The 23,625-nt window shown below is 40.5% G+C and overlaps 1 protein-coding gene across 1 annotated transcript in view; it reads right to left on the bottom strand.

Moving 5' to 3' along the window:
• The window catches only part of LOC135915285 (uncharacterized), a 297,520-nt gene that overhangs the window by 152,582 nt on the left and 121,313 nt on the right, over positions 1-23,625 (bottom strand). The window contains exons 87-106 of the mRNA XM_070539179.1: positions 20,410-20,481; positions 20,307-20,333; positions 20,114-20,236; positions 19,599-19,813; positions 19,405-19,502; positions 19,238-19,346; positions 17,321-17,461; positions 11,749-11,859; positions 10,383-10,524; positions 9,943-10,080; positions 8,568-8,690; positions 8,263-8,480; positions 4,726-4,823; positions 4,509-4,617; positions 4,278-4,424; positions 4,042-4,155; positions 1,680-1,821; positions 1,569-1,601; positions 529-615; positions 50-136 (exon numbers count right to left, since the gene is read on the bottom strand). Coding sequence (XP_070395280.1) covers positions 50-136; positions 529-615; positions 1,569-1,601; positions 1,680-1,821; positions 4,042-4,155; positions 4,278-4,424; positions 4,509-4,617; positions 4,726-4,823; positions 8,263-8,480; positions 8,568-8,690; positions 9,943-10,080; positions 10,383-10,524; positions 11,749-11,859; positions 17,321-17,461; positions 19,238-19,346; positions 19,405-19,502; positions 19,599-19,813; positions 20,114-20,236; positions 20,307-20,333; positions 20,410-20,481 — 2,334 coding nt within the window. The remainder of the gene's footprint in view (positions 1-49; positions 137-528; positions 616-1,568; positions 1,602-1,679; positions 1,822-4,041; positions 4,156-4,277; positions 4,425-4,508; positions 4,618-4,725; positions 4,824-8,262; positions 8,481-8,567; positions 8,691-9,942; positions 10,081-10,382; positions 10,525-11,748; positions 11,860-17,320; positions 17,462-19,237; positions 19,347-19,404; positions 19,503-19,598; positions 19,814-20,113; positions 20,237-20,306; positions 20,334-20,409; positions 20,482-23,625) is intronic.

Genomic DNA, 23,625 nt, shown 5'->3' with positions numbered 1-23,625 from the left:
AATGCAGTGACCCTTTGCAGATATTCTGGACTACAGGAGAAAAGCTCACCTGCCATGGGTGAACTACCCATGGGACTTGTTGATGTACCTTCACGCTTGCTTGTTCTACCCGATGGGGTTGCTACAGAAGGTGGTGCTGTTGAAGGGACATAACATTTACATGTATGACTGATGAGGTTGGATACCACATGTAAAAATAATCTTGATTGCATCTCTTGTGCACATTTACTTTTTTACTTTGCAGTCTACTTCTGCATCTGAACCCGTTGGTCAACTTCTGCACTTTCTTTTTACACTGTGAGGGTGTACAAATGCTGAATACCAAAACAAAAGATTACTTACTATAGGCAAAGTGCCGATTGGAATTATTGATTAATGTCCAATAATTTTGATCACTCTACTTTTATTTTGAATGCATGCTTCACGCACATTCAGGGCTCTTTTCCATACTTTATTATTACATCCAGATAGTGTGGCACTAAACTTATGAATCTTGCAGAAACCCTAAACACTAGAACAAAAGCTCACCTGCTGTGAGTGAAGTAACCGTGGGAGTTACTGATAAATGTTCACTCTCAGCTGTTTGATCTGACTCAGTTGCAACAGAAGGTGGTGCTGCAGAAGGGATATGACATATTTACATGTATGACTGACAAGCTTGAACATCAAATTGATTAATGTTATTGCCTGTATTACTTGTGCACTTTTTTTTTCTTTCTTTCAGTTCCTCTTGACATGCTTTAATTTCATATCACACAGATCATAAATTGAATTTTGTTTCTTCTATTGAGAGAGTGCCGAAAAGCTAAACACAAGGACAAAAGCTTGTCTGCTGTGGTCAAGGTGCCCATCGGACCTATTGTTGAAAGTGCATTCTTTCTTGCAGTTTTTTTTTACAACTCAATAGAGTGCTTTACTTGTGAATTAAGTTTAGCAAGGGAAATTAGGAAGGTGAATGAGACTCTTATGGGCTTATTTCATAACCAATATCATTAATAACCTAGCTATGTTATCGATATAGTCTAATAAAGCAACCAAGCATGTTGCCGAGATGGCAAAGCACAGCGCAGAGAGAGTGAGAGAGTGAGCAAATGAGATAGAGATTATAAAGAAAAAGCTGGAAGACTGGCTGAAATTACACGTTAGCACAATGAATAAGTTTAATGATCTGTTAGTACTTGACACTAGAAACACAGAAAATAAAAGCAATAAGTTCACAGCTGTGCCATTTCATCTAGCACTTATTTGATGGGGGTTTAGGTTCCTACACTGTGCTGTAGGGCATAAGGCGTGATGGTGGGCTTATGATTATTTTGGTCACCTTGGGTTTTTAACTGTATGCATTTATGTGCATAAGCATCTTGACACTCTTTTTTCATCGAAGTGCAGCTGCTGCAGCTGAGAAACTTGCAACCTCATGATCAGTGATGTTCCATGTACGGCATCAACAAGAACCACCAAGATTTCTTTTCTAAATCTTAGTTGCTGGCAACACCATCATTAAGTAGGTAGGTTTGGAGGAACCCCTTAAAAAGAAAGAGGTCAAATATGAATACGAGTTTGCATACCTGTACGCATTCCGTTGGTGGTCGATGTGCACTCTGTTAAAAAGAGAAGTCAACTTAATGCACATCATGAATGTATATGCATACAATGCACAAGTGAACTGAACAGCTTACCAGTAGCAGGAGAGAGAAGCCTTGAAATGGCCATAAGGCGTGAAGCTTTTTCACGTGCTGCGCATGCCCCACATGAGTCCTCAGCATCCATTCGGAAAGCAGCTATGCAAGGTGCCGGGTTGCCATGTAAGTAGCGAAGCACCTGCACACAGTTTCTGTTCACTGGGCATCCTTGAGCAAATAAGTGTGCGTGCACATAATGAAAGGCACCTTGTGCCCTACATCTAACAGCAACCTATAAAAGCTTCCAAAGAAAACCCAACTACCTTTAAGCATTACTAATCCAGTCAAAATTGTAGTATGAATGGTATTAATACAACATGCTAAATTAGGACGAAGAAGCCAAATAGCAGCTAAATGCAAAGAGGGTCCATTTTTTAATTTCCATGCTTTTATAGCGCCAACTAAAATTTATCTTGCAAACATCACTGTATAAAATTGACTCTCAAGCTTTCAGTCCTCATGTGCTGCTTCACCTGCTCATAAGTTCCAAAATGTATCCCTTCTTGCGCTCAAAAACACAGAAAACAAATGCCATAGCAAAAAGAAAAGAATTTGTACAGTTAAACGTCAATATAACAAACTTCAATATAATGAAATTCTCAGTATAACAAAGTATATTTATACACGATTTTAATACAACAAAATTTCACCGCTGCCAGGAAGGCATACCAAGACAATAAATAGAAAATCCTGTGGAGACCAATGGAATGGTCAAATGGTCGAATTACATGTGGCTGTTTGCGAATGCACCTGTCAAATTGGGCATCGCATGACCGAAACCAACAGCTGAAGCTTAGCAGCATCATGTTTTGTATAAAGTCCAAGTGTGATAAGATCCTATCACACTGCGTGCGCTGTATGCTTTAGGTGTGAGTGAGAGTGTACGCGGGTGAGCCGATGAGGATGGAGACTTAATGAGCGCTCTCCTGTGCGAGCAAGGGGAAAGAGCGGGGTGGAGGCGAGCGAGCTCGAGAAAACTCATCATGTGCGTGTGAGAGTGATGGGGGACAAGGGAGCGGGGGGCCGGTTGACACGCGTCTCCATTTCTAGCATGGCCGTGGCTGTGCCTAGTGGTCAGCTTGGCTAAGAGCATATGCAGCCCTGCTTAGAGATAATCTTCTGTGTGTGCAAAGTCTTGGTGAGCTGAGATGGCGTCGCATCGTGCGCTGTCTTTCCACGCATTTAGTGCTGGAAATTGCGTAATCTTGAGTTTCAGAGATGCATTGAAGCGAGAGACAGTAAAACCATTTGCTCCCCGCAGCCGTTGCTTTTCATGATAGCATTGTCTCACTGACACCATCAGCCACAGGGGCGGAGTGGACCCGAAAACATGACTGGCTTCACTTCGCACTGCCAAAGTGAACTATCTAATCCAACAAAATTATTTTTTTTTTCCATTCAAGCTTGCTTTTTATGACATCCAAATAACGCAAAAAATTTTGTGGCCAATTCCACATAGAAAAATCCCTCGGTGACTGTACTTAATTGCATAAAAGATCAAATTTCAATGTAAAGAAATTTCAATATTATAACAAAGCGAACAGCCAATTTTGCCGACTTCATTATATCGAGGTTTAACTGCATATTCTTAACAAGCAAGCAATGACATGCAGTAGAACTTTGATGTAGCAAGGTTGTACAGGCAGAAAAAGATTTGTTAAACTGGGAAAATTTCATTAAGTTGAGGCTTGTATGCTTCTACTACAAAAATTACATCTCGGTTCCCAAACAGTCCATGCAGCTAGCATCTTCCCATTTAGCACTGAACATAGTTCCACGATGGAGCAATAATTATGAGATCAAAAGCACTCGCACATGAAGGCCAGAGATTGTGCTGAGAGTGAAGATTCTGCACAGGCTGTGTTTGAGTCTTAGCTGCCTCCGCCAGAGAGCTATGCACAGACGTGCATCACCATCATCATGGCACATCAATGTCAGACTTCTATTTATTTTGCTAAGAACGGTGCAGTGATTTGTGAGGCCGAGATCTCTGTCATATCATTAGCAAATTTGTTACATTGACAGTGTAACATCTTTGTCGTTGACAAATTTTCTTACATGTGGTGTGGTCTCAAAATTTTGAGAGGTTGTGCGTAGCTTTTATAAAAAGCTGCTTCATTGTAGTGACCATGTGCTTGCTCTACGTGTAAGTTGAGGAGTGTGCAATTCTAGAAAAGTGTGCAATAATGTTAAATTTTATAGGCTCAGGTTCATGCAGGTACATGATGACATGAATAATTGTTCACCAATATCCCACCAAAATATGCTAAATGAAAAGCTGCTTAAATAACTTGTTTTAACTGCAAATGTGTTAGCTTACCTTAGCTGGCTGTTTGCACCCTCCTGAAACAAGCCTTACCTTGATCGAAACAGTTTCTTCATCTTCGAATGTCAGGAAACTAGAACCATTTCTTCGGTATGCAGCAACATTTTGGTTGCCTCTCTGTGTGTGAATCTTAAGGTTTGGGCAAGTCTGCAGAAAATTTAAAGAAGATATGGCACACTAACAATATGCAGTGTAGGCAACAATGCACCATATCATTCTGGTGTGTGATCAGAATAATTTTTTTGAGGGGGTGATCACAGTGCACAAACCTGGGCGTAATTTTCCCAGTGCTCCAATTTGCACTTGCTACCTGGCACTTCATTGCCAGGCTCTACTTCAAAGTACCGCACAGCCAAGTTGATTGACATACAGGCTGCTAATGTGTGCTTTTCTTTTGCTCTTGCCAACAGCTTCTCCTGAAAAGAATTTGATTGCCTTATGTTAATATCAACATGTGTAAAGCTTAAAAAAATAATTATAGTTTATCCAAGTTCTCTTACCAAAAGTTTAAACATCTTTTCAGTTGACGTCGTCTCGGAGGGGTACTCAACCATGCAATCCTTTGGAGGCTCATATGAGTGTGCCAACAAAACTAGGATATCAGATACCCTACAAAATTTAAAAACACAAAACACACCATAGACACCACCACCCCAACTGAGCAAAATAAAACAAAATGCATTCAATTTGTAACAAAATAGTGAATGGCGAACTCACTTCCTAAGGCGTTCTAAGTCCACAGCAATCCCAACATGTACAGCGAGGATCAAGAGGTGTGAAGGACGGCTGTGCTCCCTGAACTGTGCTACTGTAGCCTGTTAGGACGAGAAGAAAAACAATCAAGCTGCTAGAATTGGTGTGGCTGCATTATGTGACAGCACAAAAGGTATGTGGCACGGCAGAAGACCACCATGCATAAGTTCAGGCCTTCTGTGGTATTACATATTGACAAAGAAAATTATGAGCATGGGATCAATGGGTAAGTATTGTCCTTCCCCCTTTTCAAAAAGAAAAATGTCCCATCACTTCCCTTAATATAGTAATGTATCTCCCTCCTCCTTCAGTGCAAAACAAAAAGAAATAGAATAGCATACTATATTAGTAGTTTCCTTTTCCCTGATGAGAACACAAAAAATGACAACCAACTTCATTAAACCTACAGACACCACTTTGTATATGCCATTAGAAATATTCTCAGCATTAGGACTTGCACATTTGCCACACTGGAGCAAAGCTACATGAGAGATGGTAAGATGAGACTCCTGCTATCCCTTCTGATTTGTATAGTAAAGCCACACCAGATAGCTTCGACCAAAAGAACTAGCCAACGAAGAAATGCAAGAGCATTATGCATAACATTCATCATCATCATCATCATCAGCCTGGTTACGCCCACTGCAGGGCAAAGGCCTCTCCCATACTTCTCCAACAACCCCGGTCATGTACTAATTGTGGCCATGCCGTCCCTGCAAACTTCTTAATCTCATCCGCCCACCTAACTTTCTGCCGCCCCCTGCTACGCTTCCCTTCCCTTGGGATCCAGTCCGTCACCCTTAATGACCATCGGTTATCCTCCCTCCTCATTACATGTCCTGCCCATGCCCATTTCTTTTTCTTGATTTCAACTAAGATGTCATTAACTCGCGTTTGTTCCCTCACCCAATCTGCTCTTTTCTTATCCCTTAACATTACACCTATCATTCTTCTTTCCATAGCTTGTTGCGTCGTCCTCAATTTGAGTAGAACCCTTTTCGTAAGCCTCCAGGTTTCTGCCCCGTAGGTGAGTACTGGTAAGACGCAGCTATTATACACTTTCCTCTTGAGGGATAATGGCAACCTGCTGTTCATGATCTGAGAATGCCTGCCAAACGCACCCCAGCCCATTCTTATTCTTCTGATTATTTCTGTCTCATGATGCGGATCTGCCGTCACTACCTGTCCTAAGTAGATGTATTCCCTTACTACTTCCAGTGCCTCGCTGCCTATTGTAAATTGTTGTTCTCTTCCGAGACTGTTAAACATTACTTTAGTTTTCTGCAGATTAATTTTTAAACCCACTCTTCTGCTTTGCCTCTCCAGGTCAGTGAGCATGCATTGCAATTGGTCCCCTGAGTTACTAAGCAAGGCAATATCATCAGCGAATCGCAACTTACTAAGGTATTCTCCATTAACTTTTATCCCCAATTCTTCCCACTCCAGGTCTCTGAATACCTCCTGTAAACATGCTGTGAATAGCATTGGAGAGATCGTATCTCCCTGTCTGACGCCTTTCTTGTGCATAACATTAGTTTGCTACAAAACTTTAAATACTGTTTCACATTCAATATGTTTCTTACTCTCACTTTTCACAAATTTACTATTGCACACTAAGACAGCAACAGCCCAACAATCTTCTTTTATGAATTACAGGAAGTACAATGGCTCGCTGATCAGCAACTAAAAGTACTGTATATACATGCATACAATTAGACCCTAGACATACTGCAAGGATAGAACTTGTGAAAGTCAATACTCAAAGCAACATTAGCCATGGACTTAAAATGAAGTGTTTTAACACCTGTGCATGCACCTCGGCTTATGTACATTCAACTAATAGATGAACCATCATGCTACATTAGAGTGTTGCAATAGGACTGTTATGTGGCAAAAGGGGTACGACTCTGAGACAGCTATATTTGCACAAACATGGAGGTTATGTAGTTGTATGCTGTAGGTGCAGATAGAGCCATATTAGAATGCACTGTGCTATGGCTCTTATGCCTGTTCATATGAGCATTTGTACTCTCCCTAGAACATTAAAATATTGGCTTTCTTGTAAATCTCAGCCTAATTGTGGTTGAGCTGATAAAATTTTGAAGCGTGAAATCGCCATTGACATGAGCATGTCAATGAAATTCCACATAATTATTCCTCAATAATTTCACTTTCCATCATTGATGATTCAAACGATCATGTGTACTCTCAGAAGTCTTAAAACATTATTTTACAGTTGAACCTCGGTATAATCAGCACAGATATAACCAAGTAAATTCATTCTCACCATTCTTGCCAAAATCACTGTGTAACACATACAGTAAACTTTCATTAATTAGACTCAAGCTAAATCACACCTTAATTCGATACTGACTGAAGGTCTCAGCCGGCGCCTATGCATTTGTACGGGCCCGAAGTTTTGCTATTTTGATCCTAAAACTGGCCTTGAGAAAGTCTAACGAGACATGGCATTGTTGTAACGAGGTTTGAGTGTATATATCCCCTCCAGGCACCAATATTTTCTGTCCATTCAAAATTATCAGTATCAGTATATTTCTTGCATTTTCAGAATTATCAAAAGCCAAGAGCTACACAATGAGCACAGTATTTTCAATTCTTCTGCAAGTTTCGTCATGTTTACAGAATGTGGACTCCATGCAAGAAACTTTCTACAGGAACGTCACATAGAAAAAAATTAACTATTTCATGTTTAGCATACTTGGAAAGAACCAATCTCATCACTTGAAAAAAATGCCGGAGGTTTTACCATTCTGAAAAAAAAAAATGCAAGAAACGAACCAACTATACATGACAACATGCTGACACCGTAAGCAAACATGCAGCTGTCTGCCTTCCAACTCCTTAAGTGCAGCAATTTAGACAGATTATTTAAAGTTACAGCACATGTCAAATCGGAAGTATTTAAAGATGCATGAAATATGTTCTAAATCCTATTATTTTCATCAGCCCGTTTGTTTTTGATGTACTATATTAGGGTTCACAATGGTGCATCCAGTCGCCTGAAATAGATATAAGGAAAACTTTCGCAGATGTATGGGCAACTTGTGCATGAATAGCAGCTAAGCTGTATAAGGGAATTCTCAAACCCTTTGGAAGTCCTAGGTTTGCCACTGGCCAAAATTTACCCAATGCTTCACTTCACAAATGCTTCAATATAGCTAGCACAAACCCTTCACTATACTAAAGTCTTTTCAAATGCTTTTATATCCAAGCTTAGCACTTCTGTAAACTCTGGTATCATGGCTGTGATGCAGGCTGCTTTGCTGGCTGTTCTTAGTGGTGGTTCATCGCCAGTGCCAGCACCTGGTAGTACATTTTTGCCGATGCCAGGGTCATACAGCAACTTTGGGGCTCAGACAAAGGAGGCTCCACTGCTGCCACAGCACAATAACCGTTGTGAAATTCCCTTATGCAACGTTTGCTGTAAAAGAACTTAAAAGGGACACTCCTGCAATAGAGCTTTGCAAATGTTTCACTTACTTGTGCCACCTGCTGCAACATTGTAGGCTTTGTGGATGTAGAAGTAAACAGCATAAAGCCATCAAGTGCATTGTCATCGAGGAAAGTTGTCCCATGTGTAACAAATGAGTTGATTTTGTCTTCCCTGTCAAGACGATCAATCACAACTGGAGGCAAACCTACAAAAAGCAGCTGCCTTATGGTCAACTTAGAAGAAAGAAAGTCTTCAAATGACGTGCCTGTTTGAATAAATGTAAACATTGCTAGTCAACAAAGTGGCTAATATATGATGCATAGTTTACAAGAGAAAGGGGATCCTAACTTACGGTTCTTTACAGACAGCTGGCCCTGAATGTTGTACTCAACATCCATGTACACCAAGTGTGTGCATTGCTCCTGTGCAATCTTTATGGCTGCTAGATCCGACTTGAATGTGCAGATAAGCACAGCTGCGAGCACAGATGAAGTTTATGCATACATACAAACCATTACATTCATTCATTCATTGATTTCCCAAAGCAACACAAGCACTAGACATAGTGGTACGTAACTCCTAATTAACTCTGACAAGCTGGGGTTATTTGTTTGCATTTTATCCTCATAGGAATGCCGATACTGGGAGTCAAACCCAAGACTTTGTCCTCAGAAGCAGAATGTCATAGTCAATGAGCTGCCATAGCAGGTAAGACCACTATTTTCATGAAATGTCTGAGTGAAAAACCAAACATTAAAATGTATTTCTCCCCACACCAAGAATGCATGTACACTCAAGGCACTATAATAAACATTTACAACTTCATAATAATTGTAGCATTGATTTCAGATGCATACTCAAGAAAGTGTATTGAAGAGACCTTCAACAAACAATGGTATTTTAGGTAGCAAAAAAAATTTTAGAGCTGCTGTGGGAGAACATTAAAGTCAGGTAAGAAGATGAGGTCAAAGGCAACTCAGTGGAAAAGAATGTTAGAGGAATGCACTCTATATCATGGCTGCACAAGATACTTTAACACTTGGTTTGGTATCCATTTATAAAAATTGAAGTTAATAAAACTGCAGACACCACAATGCTTGGTATACAAACATTTGTGCCAAACTGAGCGATTTAAAAAAAAAAGGAAAGCTACTGATGTTTATTGCTGTTAGCCATAGTAGCATGGCATGCAGCACAGTCCTCTCCTTTTTGAACTGGTGTAAAAGAAGGCTGGACCCTCCACGGTAGGTCAAACACATTTTGGGGAATTGGTTGCGCCTGACTTGTTGTCCTCTCTTCCTCATTCTACACTGGTTATGCTTGCACATTTTTTTTTTTCAAAAAGCTTTATGTATGAACAATAAATCCAACACGGCATTAGTGAACATACTTTAGGCTATAGTAGTGCTGATAACATCCAACAATGCAACAAGTTACAAACTACATCACATATACATTAGACAACTGTAACTAAGCCCACAGCTTCCTGTCTTGCATGGCACTATGGCACCCATATCAACGTTGCCTTTCACTGTCCAGTAATGGCTGTATTTTGGACATACTACCATTGCCAAATTACAAAACATTTTCGGCCTAGAGTGAATCAGAGAGGACATAAACCATCCTATACCCATCTCTGAGTCATTCCTAACAGAAAAATAGCAGGATTTGGTAGTAGTGGAATGTCAAGAATGGTGCCCTGAGTAAATATTATGATGCCAACCTACCTTTAGTAGCAGACTTTGTGAAATGATTAGGTACCCTTGCACTATGTTCTTTGGGACCCTCAGATCCACTTGGTTCTGTTTTAAGCCCATCTTCCGCTGCCACCACAGAATGGTTGTTGGCTTTTCTTCCTGACACTGCTTGAAATTTGTAAAAAAACAACAACAACAAAGCAATTAACATGGTTGATCTTAGTACAAACGTTAAACTAGTGTTATTTTATACAACTTAGATCCAAAAATGAAAGCATTGAGGTTTAAAAGCAACAAGCAAAACACAAAGCAAGCTGGTGCCTTGCAATATTAACACCCAGAAGCTTACAGGTTTTGCGAGTTCATTGAAACTATCATCACATGATTAGTAAAATTACAATGTTCAAAAAACAATAAAATTGAGATGCTGAGTGCATGCCATTCACTTACAGCTTCATATGGTTACTCACTTGGCACGTAGAAAAGCAGCCGGCTGACAACCTTGATTCGTGGAGCAGGTTCCCATGAGGAACATTGCCCATCAATATCATCCTTGTCAGCCTCAAACAAAAGCACACAACCCTCAGGATGCAAGGCCAAAAAGCGAGAAACCTGGGGCATGTTTCAAGAAAATTGCACTTTACAAATGCATTTTCATACTTTTTACAATAAGCTGAGCATGAAGCAAATGAATACACATACAGCGAGGCATGGGACAAGTGCTATCTGGTGTCTTGCTGAATGTATGGTCACTTGCTCCGTACTAAGCTTATTGTGAAAAACATGCATGTGCCAACTCGCACAAGAACAAGTTCTACTCATGCACTTACATCCAATGTATTAATTAGATATCACATATAACTTGTGCAGCAAATAACCAAACGCTACGTGCGCATGCACATGCATGTATGTATGCATGCATGCTTGCACGCACGTGCGCGCGCACACACACACACGCACACACACACACACACACACACACACACACACACACACACACACACACACACACACACACACACACACACACACACACACACAAATGACGAGGACAGCATGCTTATTCATATGTGCGAAAAAGCAATGCAAGGCATACCACCTTCCTTGCTTAGGAAAGTAAAACTGTCTCTGATCAAAGGGAACATGATGTTACCATGTCATTGAGAATACTAGATGCTCAGAGGAAACATTATGGCTGGTCAACTACTTGCACGAAATGGAGCAGTAACAAACTTGTGTGTAATACCCATTACAACTTCTTACATTGCAACGGATTCTCCTCACCTAACACAGCACTGAAGAATATCATACATATTATAAAAAGCAATATTTTTTTTTCTCCAGAATATATCACATAAAGCTCACGGGTCAGCCCAACCCACTCACATAGTCACTTGGTGCTTGGCAAAACAAGGGATTCCACTACAAATAATGTAAGCCGCTGCTGCAAGCCATTGCAAATCAGGAGATGCCATTTTGTTTAAATGATCTTACACATGCAGCACTTATCACATTCTCTGGCAAAGAAGGCAGTCTACGATGGAAGTCAATGTAGAATGAGCCATGAAAAATTAGTGATGACGACAGGTCCCTACACCATGCAACTAAGCTACGCAGTGCCTTTTCTTGAATGGTTGTTGTTGGTGATGCCAAAGGTTCTACTACTTATGCTTGTTTTAGTCAGCCAGTTTCTCTAAGACTTGGCTTAATCTAAACTGGCCTAAATTTGAATCAAATTAATCAAAACAAGCACTACAATCGTACACTGCCTAGCCGACAACCAGCTATGTCAACTCATTCATGCAATAAGAAGAAAAAAAAAAGATGCATATATACCTTTTGAGTCAAAGTGCCTTCATTCTCAAATGTAAACATGTAAGTGTTGTTCCTCCAAAATACTGACACATTTCGCAAGTTGTGAAATGTAGTGTTTTTCGAAGGGCAGACCTAGAATTGACAGGGCACATTGAGATCTGCAGTACTAGCAGCATGCATGATGCTACTATGCCCCTCTTGACCAAGTATACTAACAAAAAAGTTGCACCTTCGCTTAAAACACAAAGCAGTCATAATGATATCATATTATCATGTGGAGTAAGACTCACAGTATCTTGAATAGTATTGGGAAAATAATATATTAGCATTGACACGTAAGCAATCTACTTCGTAGTCTGACTGTAGACCACGAACACAGTCAAGCTGTCCTTTCCAGTCTTTCAGCATTGCAGTGTTATCGTGCAGTTATCATGCCGAGACTCGAAAAGAGCAAAAATAAACAGTTGATTGTTGTTTCTTCGGACACACACATCACCTGTACCTGACTTCTTCCGCTATGCTCGTGTCCCTCCAACAGTAGAATCACAGCCTTTCGCTTACCTCCTATCCTATCTTTGACCCCTGGCCAATATCATTACTCAACTTTACACAGTTCGATGCTGGTTCATTACTGTTTGATGCACCCTGGCATGTATCACAGCTACTGCCTAATAAGACAGTGCTGCTCTTCTCTCTGCACCTGAAATTAATTATACATTAATTAATTAATTAATTAATTAATTAATTAATTAATTAATTAATTAATTAGCAAATACTGTCGGCCTGTAATACAGGCCTTAGGCAGGAGTGGGGTACAGAAATCATATAAAAGCAGAGAAAATGTACATTGCAACAGAAGTACAAAACGAGAGTTAACCAGAGTCCAAAACACAATGTAAAATCAAGTACAAGAATGACAAAAGCAATAAACTTGGCTCAAAACAGGGATTACATATGTGCCCTGTGCTTCACTCGGTGCTCGTAGAAACAAGTTCACCATTTCAGAACTGACCACCTTTCCAGGCAGACCATACCATTCAACAATGGTATGGGGAAAAAATAAGTATTTAAAAACATTTGTTTTACACAGAAAAGTTCTGACTTTTCTGGCTTCCTCTAGTTTTATTTTATTATGATAATACGAGTAGAATAATTTTAATCATTTGTGATGACGTCGCATGCCCGGCTGTTCGAGTCCTGTGGCTTGCAGTAGGGCTGTTGGGGATATATTCCAGCTGCAACAATTAAATAGAAGCCTGACTGCTTTGCATTGGACATTTTCTAGTTTTAGTTTGTTAGTTTCAGTGCAGGGATCCCAAAATGCCGCAGCATATTCTAATAGTAGTCGTACATATGTTTTATAAGCCAAAAGCTTTATTTCTTGAGTAGACTGTGCTAGTGTTCTCAAGTAATGCAGCTGTCCTAGGTTTTTTTTTTTCAATATACGACATATGCACTTCCATTGAAGGTCAGAGGTCATGTGAATTCCTAAGCATTTGAATATATTTACAACTAAGAGAGGCTCGTTGGCTATGTGATATGTAAAACTTAAAGGATTCTTTTTACGTGTGACAGTCATTGCTACGGTCTTTTTAGAATTCACAGTCATTTGCCACGTCGAGCACCAATTTTCTATAACAGATAGGGAATTGCTTAAAAGAAGTTGGTCGTTAGGTCTAGGAATTTCATGGTAAATTGTACAATCACCTGCGAACAGTCATATTTTACCATCTATATTTTCAGCAATGTCGTTAATGAACACCAGAAAGAAAAGGGGACCTAGGACTGAGCTCTGCGAAATACTGGAATCCGCTGGGAATGCATCAGAAAGCACACCATCAACAACTACATTTTGACATCTGTGCGAAAGATGGGCTTCAATCCACAAAAGTAGGCAATTGTGTTTTAATATAGGTTTTAATTTCAATTATTTGTGATGTGATATGCGGTCAAATGCCTTTTCAAAGTCAAGAAAAGTAATATCAACTTGGCTTTGCCTGTCTAATGCTGCTGCTAAATCATGAACAGATGCAATCAGTTGCATTACAGTGGAAAGACAGTGACTGAACCCGTGCTGATGGTTATCAATAACATCGTTATCCTTGAGAACATTTTTTATCTGTTTACAGATTACGTGTTCTAGCAATTTTACAGAAGTGCACGAAAGAGGACTCGGTCTGTAGGAAGAAGGTGCTGACGGGTTTCGTTCATTAGGAATCAGAGTGATTTTTGCGAATTTTCAATCAGTCAGAAACTCTGAGCATTTCGGTGATTTCTTAAAAACTAAAGTTAAGTACTTCACGCACCACTCAGCATACTGGACTAGAAAGGTGTTGGGTATTCCATCAATACCTGGCAACTTCTTGGTGTCTAAGTTGAGCAGAAGAGCTAACCTGCCTTCCTCATTCATCCCAACGTCAGTGATTGGAGGCAAATCATCAACAGAAAAGTGCTGTGGTGTGAAATCGTTGTCATGTGTGAATACCGAAGTACTGGTTGAGCGCCTGTGCAATTTCTAATTTATCGTGCATAGTCACGCTATCTGTAGAGAGGCCAAGGACCGATTTCTTTTGTGGCACAAGATATTGCCTGAACTTACCTGGAGATAAGACAAGAAGTTTTTCATACGCACAATGTGGAAAACAGCCATCACGGCACTGCCAAAGGTTGGAGCCTCAATTTATGTAAAAAATTCCTGGTTTGGAACCAGCTGATGTGCCTTGCTCAATAATTTGTAAGCACTTTGCCACTAACGTCATAATGTGATTATGGTGATAATCAGTGATAGCAAAGCTATTACTGATTATCATCCTGTGCTTACATGGTGAGTGCAGCAGGCACTCACCATGTAAGCACAGGATGCAGCAGGCCATGCAGACATCACACAGTGATGTCTGCATGGCCTGCTGCTATATGGCCAGATGCTATATCAGCCATGCAGTGATGCTGCATATATGCTATATCTGGCCATGCAGTGATGCTGCATGGCCAGATGCTATATGGCCTGCTGCACAGTGCAGCAGGCCATATAGCAGACATCACTGGAGAGTGCAATGACAGGAATGGCAAACTGAACCATTTGTTAGACATAAGACTACGGGCACATATATAGTAAAAGCAAGATGTTTGCCAAGTGTTCACAATGAATTTTAAAATGACTTTCATTGATGCTTTCAAGGAGCTGCATTAGCTAGTCTAGGACACGTACAGGCCCTAGATTTGAGACACTGCTTAATGTGAATGGGGTTTCTTGCTGAGCACACTTTACAGCAAATGTGCAGCACGTGCACTAGGTAAGTTCACTGCAAGACTAGGACACTGCACAAGTGGATATGAATGAAGAACACATATTTGTGTTTCTGTACTTATTATTACAGTGAAAGCTCGTTAATTCGAACTTCAATAATTCGAATTTATGGATAATTCGAACTGTACGATTTGGTCCGGCCAAGCTCCACAGGAGTCTATGTATAAAAAAGTCCGTTAATTCGAACGCAAGAAGGTCCCCTCACGGATAATTCGAACTACGCTCGCCTGGCACACGGCCAGAGAAACGCGCCAACTGCCTACACACAAATCTGTATTGCCTCCGAAACGGAGAGAACGGCGAGAGAAGGCCAAATCGGAAAAAAAATCTAACCGACGCGGGGTCAGCCAGAAGGCAGCGGCGGCTCCCGCCTCTCCGTTTTACGTAACCTCCGAGACTTCTTGCCCGTTGCGAATCTTGGAGCCTTTGCAAATCTTGTACAGCTGCTAATGTTGTGCGGAGATGGCACGGCAAGCACCAAAACACAGCGAACCAAGTACGTCGCAGCTGCGCTTGCAATCAAGAATCAACGAATCAGGGCCTTCGGCACCTTCACATGTTCAGCGTCTTTGTCTTGGCAGTCTTCATCGGTTGTGCACCTCTGTTTTCAGCTTAGGAGGTATCGGCCGTCGCGATTCATTGTGATGATGTTAAGCCTCGGCTAACGTTCGTTTTGGTGGACATCGGTGGTGTGGCACAGTCGGACCCAGAGCTTCGACTTGAAGATGGCGTGTGCCCGCGGCACACGCCATCACTTTTTGACACGCCAAATTTCTGACATGCCCTACTGCTTCCAAATCGCAGTGTACTGTTGCTCTCCTTTACTTTCCTTAGTTCGAACTTTCGTTAATTCGAACTGAAGCGGCTTCCCCTTGCGGTTCGAATTAACGAGCTTTCACTGTATATGTAATGTACATTAGTGCAATTCTTTCTTGCATCAAGTGCTTTAGGGCTGAACTAAGTTTATCAGCTAGCAACAGAGGAAAACAACAGTGAATTTTAAGTAATTATGTACAGGAGGTGCTCGCGTTTCTTTCTAGGCTGCATTATACAGTGACTGCATAAGCCATTACATTTCAATGTGTTGAAATAGAAGGCATACATACTACTGCGGTACAGTAGACTTTCATTATTTTGACTCCAGTTAACTAAATATTTTGATTAACTTGATCCCAGTCGAAGGTCCAAGCCAGCACCCACGTATTGCTACACACCCACACTTTCATTATTTCGATCCTAAAATTGGCGTTCACCAGCTAATTCGAACTTCACCAGTCAGCAATCACACGCCTGACCCCTATGACACCATTGTTTCCTAAAGAAAATTGGGCAGAAAATTGCCTGCGTGGTGCAATCGACTATGAAACTACAAATATTATCCCTTATTGACAGTTATAGCAAGAACAAAGGTACTGAAATAAGAACCTGTTGCAGCACAATGTTGTTACTATAAGGAACGTTCTGAAAGTAAGTTTTATCATTTATTTTCACCCAGAAACATTATTGCCAAAGAAACAAATACATTAAGACATCATGAACTATACACCTTGCATTATATTCCTACATAGTTGCCGCCAACATTGAGACATTTGTCATAGTGCGCAATCAGTTTGAAGAAACCACTCTGGTAAAACTCAGTGCACTGCGAGGCAAGGAATTGTCGCATAACCTACTCGACCTCAGCATCGTTTTGGAAGCAACGTCCTGAGAGTGCGACTTTCGATGCAGGGAATAGGTGAAAGTCCAATGGGGTAAGATCGGGGCTGTAGGCCGGGTGATCCAATCTCTCCCATCCAAAGCAACGAATCTGATCTTCATCCTCCACACTCTGCCTTCCTTCACTGAACATGCAACACCAGCAACAAACCATTTGACGAGACATGACCTCTTCACTATACACGATCTGTAGGCACTCATGGATGACAGACACACTAGTCCCATGTGCCCATTCATACCAGATAACAGCACGCTCTCCCATTGGTGACCATGTTGTCAGCACAAGTCTGTCTGCCATCGTGATTTGTACTCAAATAACCTTGGCCATGCCGGTCTGCTGCTACTCTCTTCTTCGGCGCTCTGCGCTTGTGGAATTGCTCCTCCGCTGACACTCTTTCCGTCGTTCAACCAGCAATGGGTGTAGATTCTTATGGCAATTGTTTGTTTCACCTGGTGTACCATCTCTCTAAACAAATGGCGAAACTTACTTTCGGAACATCCCTCATACATTTTGCACCCAGGACAATACCCAACAATGTATCTCCACAATTATTTCACTGAATCGATTACCTGAGCATAGTTGGACCATGTTTCCTGTTTGCAAGCACTACTGACTTCATTATTGCCTGCTACTTTGAATGACCGCACTGCAAGGCTGATTGAAACACACGTTGTTGCTGACATTCCATGAGCTGGCTCTGTTGCTTTTTTCTGCAAACAATCATCAAACACAAAGAAATCTCTTTAGACTGCATTTACCTAATTGTTGGTGGTGATGATGATGCTATATGGGGTTTTATGACGCAAGGGCCAATGATGGCCAAAGAGCGCCAACCAGTGATATAATGTAGTTAGTCAATGATGCGTACAATGACAAAGGGTAGATGAATAGATGTATAGATGTAGCATGGATGTACAGAGGCCTAAGAACACTCACTGTAAAGAGCATAAAATATATGCATATTAAAGTAATGACAATGACTGGTGAAGTATGCTATGGACATAAAAAATATGCTTTGAATGGATGATATATTGAAATGTATAAATGTCAGGCACTAGCCTCACCACGGCCCTTTAATTAAAAGGCGAGGGTCTGGAGGCAAGTGCTCTACCAAACGCTACTATTGCAGCAGCAGCCTCCGGTGATAGGTTATGCTACCAATATTTCTAACTAATTACATGTAACACAACTTCCTATTTTGGTTCGGCTCCCACTGGCGACACATTATCTTTTTGCCCACTTTCATTTCCCTTTCTTTATTATTTTCTACATTTCAATTTCAACCACAGCTAATTTCCCTGATGCTTTCCTTGGCTTCATTGTCTGTTGACGTTATATGGTCACAACTTCATATAAGAAATTAAAAAAAAAAAGAAAAACAGCTTTGGCTTCGAAAAATAGTTTTGCACCAAGGAACAGTGCTGGATGGTGAGGAGTATGCTGTTGAGAAGCTACAGGAAAGTGCTTTTTTTGTTGCGCTTCTACTTCTCACCACATCTACTACAAATGGGAAGTTCACCGCCAATCAATAGATGAAAATGGGCACAATATGTGTGCACTTTTCTCAATTGACAAAACAAGACATAGTTCATCACATTTTTGTTACACATGGCTAATTACCTAAATGCAACTTGATAAAATGAAGCTTATTCGAGGTTTCAGTGTTCCAAATAAATTGCCAAAGGTTTCTTAGTTTTTCCCACAAGAATGGCAATTGTTGGTGGTCCCAACTCTCTGGGTGCTCATGAGAGATGAAGTGCAGGGTTGCAAAAACGTGAATGGTGTACCAAATGCAGTCTTTAAATCATGATTTGCCTTCTGTTCTGCACCACATAAAATGTCTGACTTTTCAATGAAGCTGTGAGAATATCATCAATAAAGCCTCCCTCAACCTACTGCAATGTAGTAAGCCATCTTGATCATGTTTCTAACTAATAGCTGCATACTAATAGCCTGTCACACTTTGGTCTTTGCTCTTTCTATTTCGCGCTTATAGCCGTGAGCTGATCCCATCATCTCGTTTTCTACAACTCCGGAGAACCACTGATCTTTTTCCTTCCTTCAAGCATCAGTTTAAAGACTTTCAAGGCTATTCGTAGGACCCAGGTTAGAAAGCACCTGAAATTGCTCAATTTCTCCTCCCACACACACACAGACAAACACACACCATTGTTCATGCGTTTATTAACGATTATTTTTTAATTACAATACCTATCAGTCTCATGACTACATGTGGTGGTTACTTGATGTCACACCAGTAGTCTCATATGAAACTAGGTCACAAGTATACATTTCACTGGCTTTCTAGTGTAAAGCTTTTGGAAATGAACTCCAATGTTTTCAGAAGTGCTCACACACTTGTTTAACACATATAGTGCACCACTCTTGCATGTGTGCCAGTTTATGTGCCTTAGTGCATAAACTATTTTACAAGCACATTAAATCAGTGTCTTTATGGATTGCTTAATTAAGGGCCAAGTTCTTACCATTTGCAAGATGTCATCAGCAGTTAAGATGTATGGGTTTGGAGGAGAAATCTGACATTGCCCTGGAATTGTGTAGTGGTGTGTCATAAACACAATAATCTCACATATCCTGAAAAGTAAGATGTGATGAGAAACCGGTCAGCTACAGGTAGAATGGCAATCCTTACCCTTGTAAGCGGCTCAAATAAGCAGCAGCATGGCTATATGAAAGCCCAGCCAAGAGAATTTTGGTGACATTATTTTTATGCAGATCTTCCTTCACATCCTATTATAGAAAGGTAGCATAGGTGTGTGAGCATTAGAATGATTTAAAAGGTGCAGTGCATGCATCCCTGCAAATTCAGAAGTGATCATGACTTACAGTGAAAAACCTAACCAGAAGCTCCATTTGAGTCTGCGCCGTAGAAAATAATGCCACTCCATCCAGTTTCGAGTGAAGAAACACAAGTTTTCTCACAGCTTTGAGGATATGTTTTTTCTGTTTTGACTCGAATGCTTGCTTTGAGGCCACAGAAGGAGACAAAGCCACCAAGTGTTTGCTGTCTTCAATAGAAAGAAAATTTTTGAAGCTTTGTTCTGAAAAGAAATATTTGGTACTAAGAGTGCAATATTCACAAGTGTTCTATACTCTGGTAATGCCTATACTTCAATACCAGGGTGCACAATGACCCACATATACAGTCCAACAACTGTTGGCACTGAAAGCCCTCAAAGTCATTGCATAGAACATTGCATTCGTCATTCATGTCTCCCTGGTTCATTTCACACAAGTAGTGTCCTGAAGCTTAAAAAAAGTTACTGCACCATTCTATAAAGGTTTTATTAAGAGGTCTGATACAAAGTAAACATATTATCATACAGTATAGCCAACTTTACCTGGTACCGAGAATGTCCTTGACTGGTTGCTGAATGTGGCTTCCATGAAGACAACATGGCTGCAATGCTGGCCAACCAGAACTGTGTGTTTGGCCTTCATGGACAACAAGCACACCAGCATTCCTGAAATAAAAGAAAAGCACAAGCAAACATGAACAATGCACAAGAGCCTGATCAGGTTTCAAGCACTTACTCTTATGGCATTCTTCTTTAATTCCACCTGACATGCCAAAAAGAAAACAAAAGACAAGGAATAGGAACACAAGAAAACAGTGACAAGGAACAGCATGTATTACCTTGCTCACACACACTTTCCGGGACAGGCAAGTCATTTTCATCACTAGGCACATAATTTTCCTGACTTGGAACTAAAAGAATGAAAGGCAAAGTTTGGTCAAGACATGAAATGCAAGCAATCTTTCATGAACAAAACTTGTACAAAGCAATTTGACATTTTTGACAAAACTAAGCATTAATAAAGTTATCAATGTGTCTAGCAAACTCATTTTTCACAATTCCCAGACTTTTCTATGCTGTGCATGACTTTTGGGTAAAAATTCCATGATTAAATGAAATCAGGAGATAGCTACTGTTTCTTAAACACAATTTTTTTCACAACATCCAAGAAATATAGGACAATCTAGAAGAAACAAAACTTGGGGGTAAATTTCATCTTACGTTGACAGCAGGTAAAATCTAAGTATAGTATATAGTAGACTTTTGTTGATTCGATTCCAGTTCAATTTTTTTGCTAATTCAATTTATACCAAAGGTCCTGGCCAGTGCCTATACATTTCTATGGGCCTAAACTTTAGTTGTTTCAATCCTGAAATTGGCCTTTACTGAATAATTCTAACGTGGTTGGGAAGCACGCATGTGCCTAACCCTAATGGTGACCCAAGTGGTGACTCCAACAGCGGCAGCATTTGTCTTGGTGGTGCTTAGAGTGCAGGCAATGCATCAAACACAAATCATCTCCCATCAAAAACATCTATTTTTGGTCTGTGTACCTGTGCTGCGCACCAAGACCACAACTTTAGCTTTAGCTTAAGCTTAGCTTTAGCTTAAGCTTAGCTTAGCTTAGCTTAAGCTTAGCTTAAGCTTTAGCAAGACCATTAGCTTTTCATTTTTACATTCTGAAACTTCTGTGGGCAAATGCACTTAAAATTATGGGTCTAGAATCACTGCAATGCCATACGAGCAGGTGGTATCCAACAAGATCAAGTGGAACATAGGAAGGCATTCGAGATTTTGACCAATGTTATCAGACTCTATGGGACAGTAATTATGCCATAATAACATCCGAATAATAGTACAACTGTAAAAGCACTCATGAAGCAAAAATATAAACTGCAATTGTGCAAAAGGGTTACTTCAAAAAAGTCATAAACCTGAGACCAGCGGCCAATCCACAATGGAACATTCCTTGTAATTTCTGAATAAGAGTTCAACAGGGTTGCTTCAAGCCAAATGTACCATCAATGAAGCCGACCGCTTCAAATTTATATTTAAAAAGTTGTGGCTAACTACTACAATACTTGTCTCTGAAAAAAAAAGATGTCTACCTCATTGCTAATACAATTTCACAATACATGGCATGCATGGTGAAATTTTTTTTTTAAATTATCCCTAAACTAACGAGTACAGAAACATCTTGTGGGTAATTTAGAGAAGTTGCACTGATGTGTGTCCTCTGCTATTGGCCATTGTTTTATTTTTGCTGCATTTATTGTTGAATCATGAAGCAACCTGGGGCAGGTGTGATGTTTATCGATCTTTTAGTGTTCTTTACTGTCGTGTTATTACCCACCATGGCGGCTTAGTTGTGATGGCATCACGCTTTTAAACATGAGACCACAAGATCATATTCTGGCCACAGCAGCCACAATTCGATAGAGAAAAATGCGAAAATGCCTGCATACCATGCATTGGGTGCACATTAAAGAACCCCAGGTGCCTCTAGTAGTGCATCAATGACCGCATATGTGAACATTCAAACAAGGTTCAAAAACAACCTAGAGACAGTCAATTGTCACTGCACTGCAATGAATGTGGCTGCAAGCCGTCTTTTAAAGATGTGACCTATTTGTAAAAATACCATGATGACTGCGCACATCTTGTTTCCAAGGCCTTTCACATTCATAACAGCAGCAGAGCATGTGTAAGCCTCCCCTCCATTTCTCTCTTTCCGCAGGAGACAGCCTTCTAATCTCATTGATTGCAATTTATTGTCCCTGCGAATGCTGAATTTGTGTTGCTTTTGTGCTTTGAGATAGTGGTAGAGTATGTATATGCTGACTGAAAGGGTAAAGACACTTGGTTGTTAGTCAGCACTGTGGTCTGTGTCCCCCTCTTTGTTCTGTTCTTTAGCACTGTTTTCTGCCATGTAGTTCTTTCTGTTTCATTTTTCAACTAAGGGCTGCACACTTAGAGTAGAAGTTTATGCTGCATATGGGAGTATTTTTAATGAACATCTTTAAGTGGTGCAGCAGAAGCTCCTTTCAATGCAGATTTGGTTTGCACTGCATAGCTGCCCTATAGCAGCCAATGAAGAAACATTATTACAACAGGGTTTTAACAAAGCAGCAAAATGGTTTAGTGCAGCAGTTGTGGCAGCTCTGTGCTTTAGGTTTTTGCTGTGTGCAGCCCCTACCTCCATCCACAGTCTCTACATGTTTCTGCCCCATTTGTGTGAGAGTGCAACCCACGGGATTTGTTATACTTATAAAAAACTGTCTGTAATGACCACAGGTTTCTATTGTTTACAATGCAGCCACTATGTGACCATCAACTAATCAGATAAAAACATAAAAATACTGCTCCACAGTGAACTAAAACTTTCAATCCATTGTTGGCATGTACCCTACGCGTAGCCAGGTTTGCCCCTGCCACTATCAACATTCTTAACCACAACCAACCAGTTGCTTCATGCACAGCAAGCCATGCGTATAAACAACTGCACTGTGGGAGAAGGTCGTGCTGTTTTGCAAATGCATGCATGGGCCAAGTGTACACACACGTTGGGTCAGAAGCCAGCGCTCAATTCCTTTATTATGGCAATTTAAAACAGAATTATTGTGGAGAAAGGCTGACACAGTGTTGTAAAGAGTCTAATAACATTGTGGGGAACTGACCTATATGAGTTTGCAACCTGGGCAGTTTAATCTGTCATTTTCCATGACTTTATTCACTAAAATTAAAATTTTCCAGACGATGCCCTGACTTTTCCAGGTGCTCGAGCTTTACCTGACTTTATAGCTTTTCCAGGTTACTAGACACCCTGAGTTCTGCACAAATCCATAAGGTGAGTTCATGTCAAATATATATAGAATTTTTATATATATAAATTTATTTGCCTAGCACAGAATATATTTTATTAATGCATTCTTCTAAGCTTCCAGTGACTAGAACTGTTGGTTAATCTTCGGCATATACAACAATCTGCTAGCCATTAGTAGAGCTAGCTGTTACAACTGGCCTGGTCTTGTTTAATGTCCAAGAGCAAAGTAAGT

The sequence above is a fragment of the Dermacentor albipictus genome, chromosome 5 (genome assembly GCF_038994185.2).
Source record: "Dermacentor albipictus isolate Rhodes 1998 colony chromosome 5, USDA_Dalb.pri_finalv2, whole genome shotgun sequence".
Taxonomy (NCBI): Eukaryota; Metazoa; Arthropoda; class Arachnida; order Ixodida; family Ixodidae; genus Dermacentor; species Dermacentor albipictus.
Note: the sequence above shows the minus strand (reverse complement) of the source record. Positions and strands in the feature narration are given on the sequence as shown.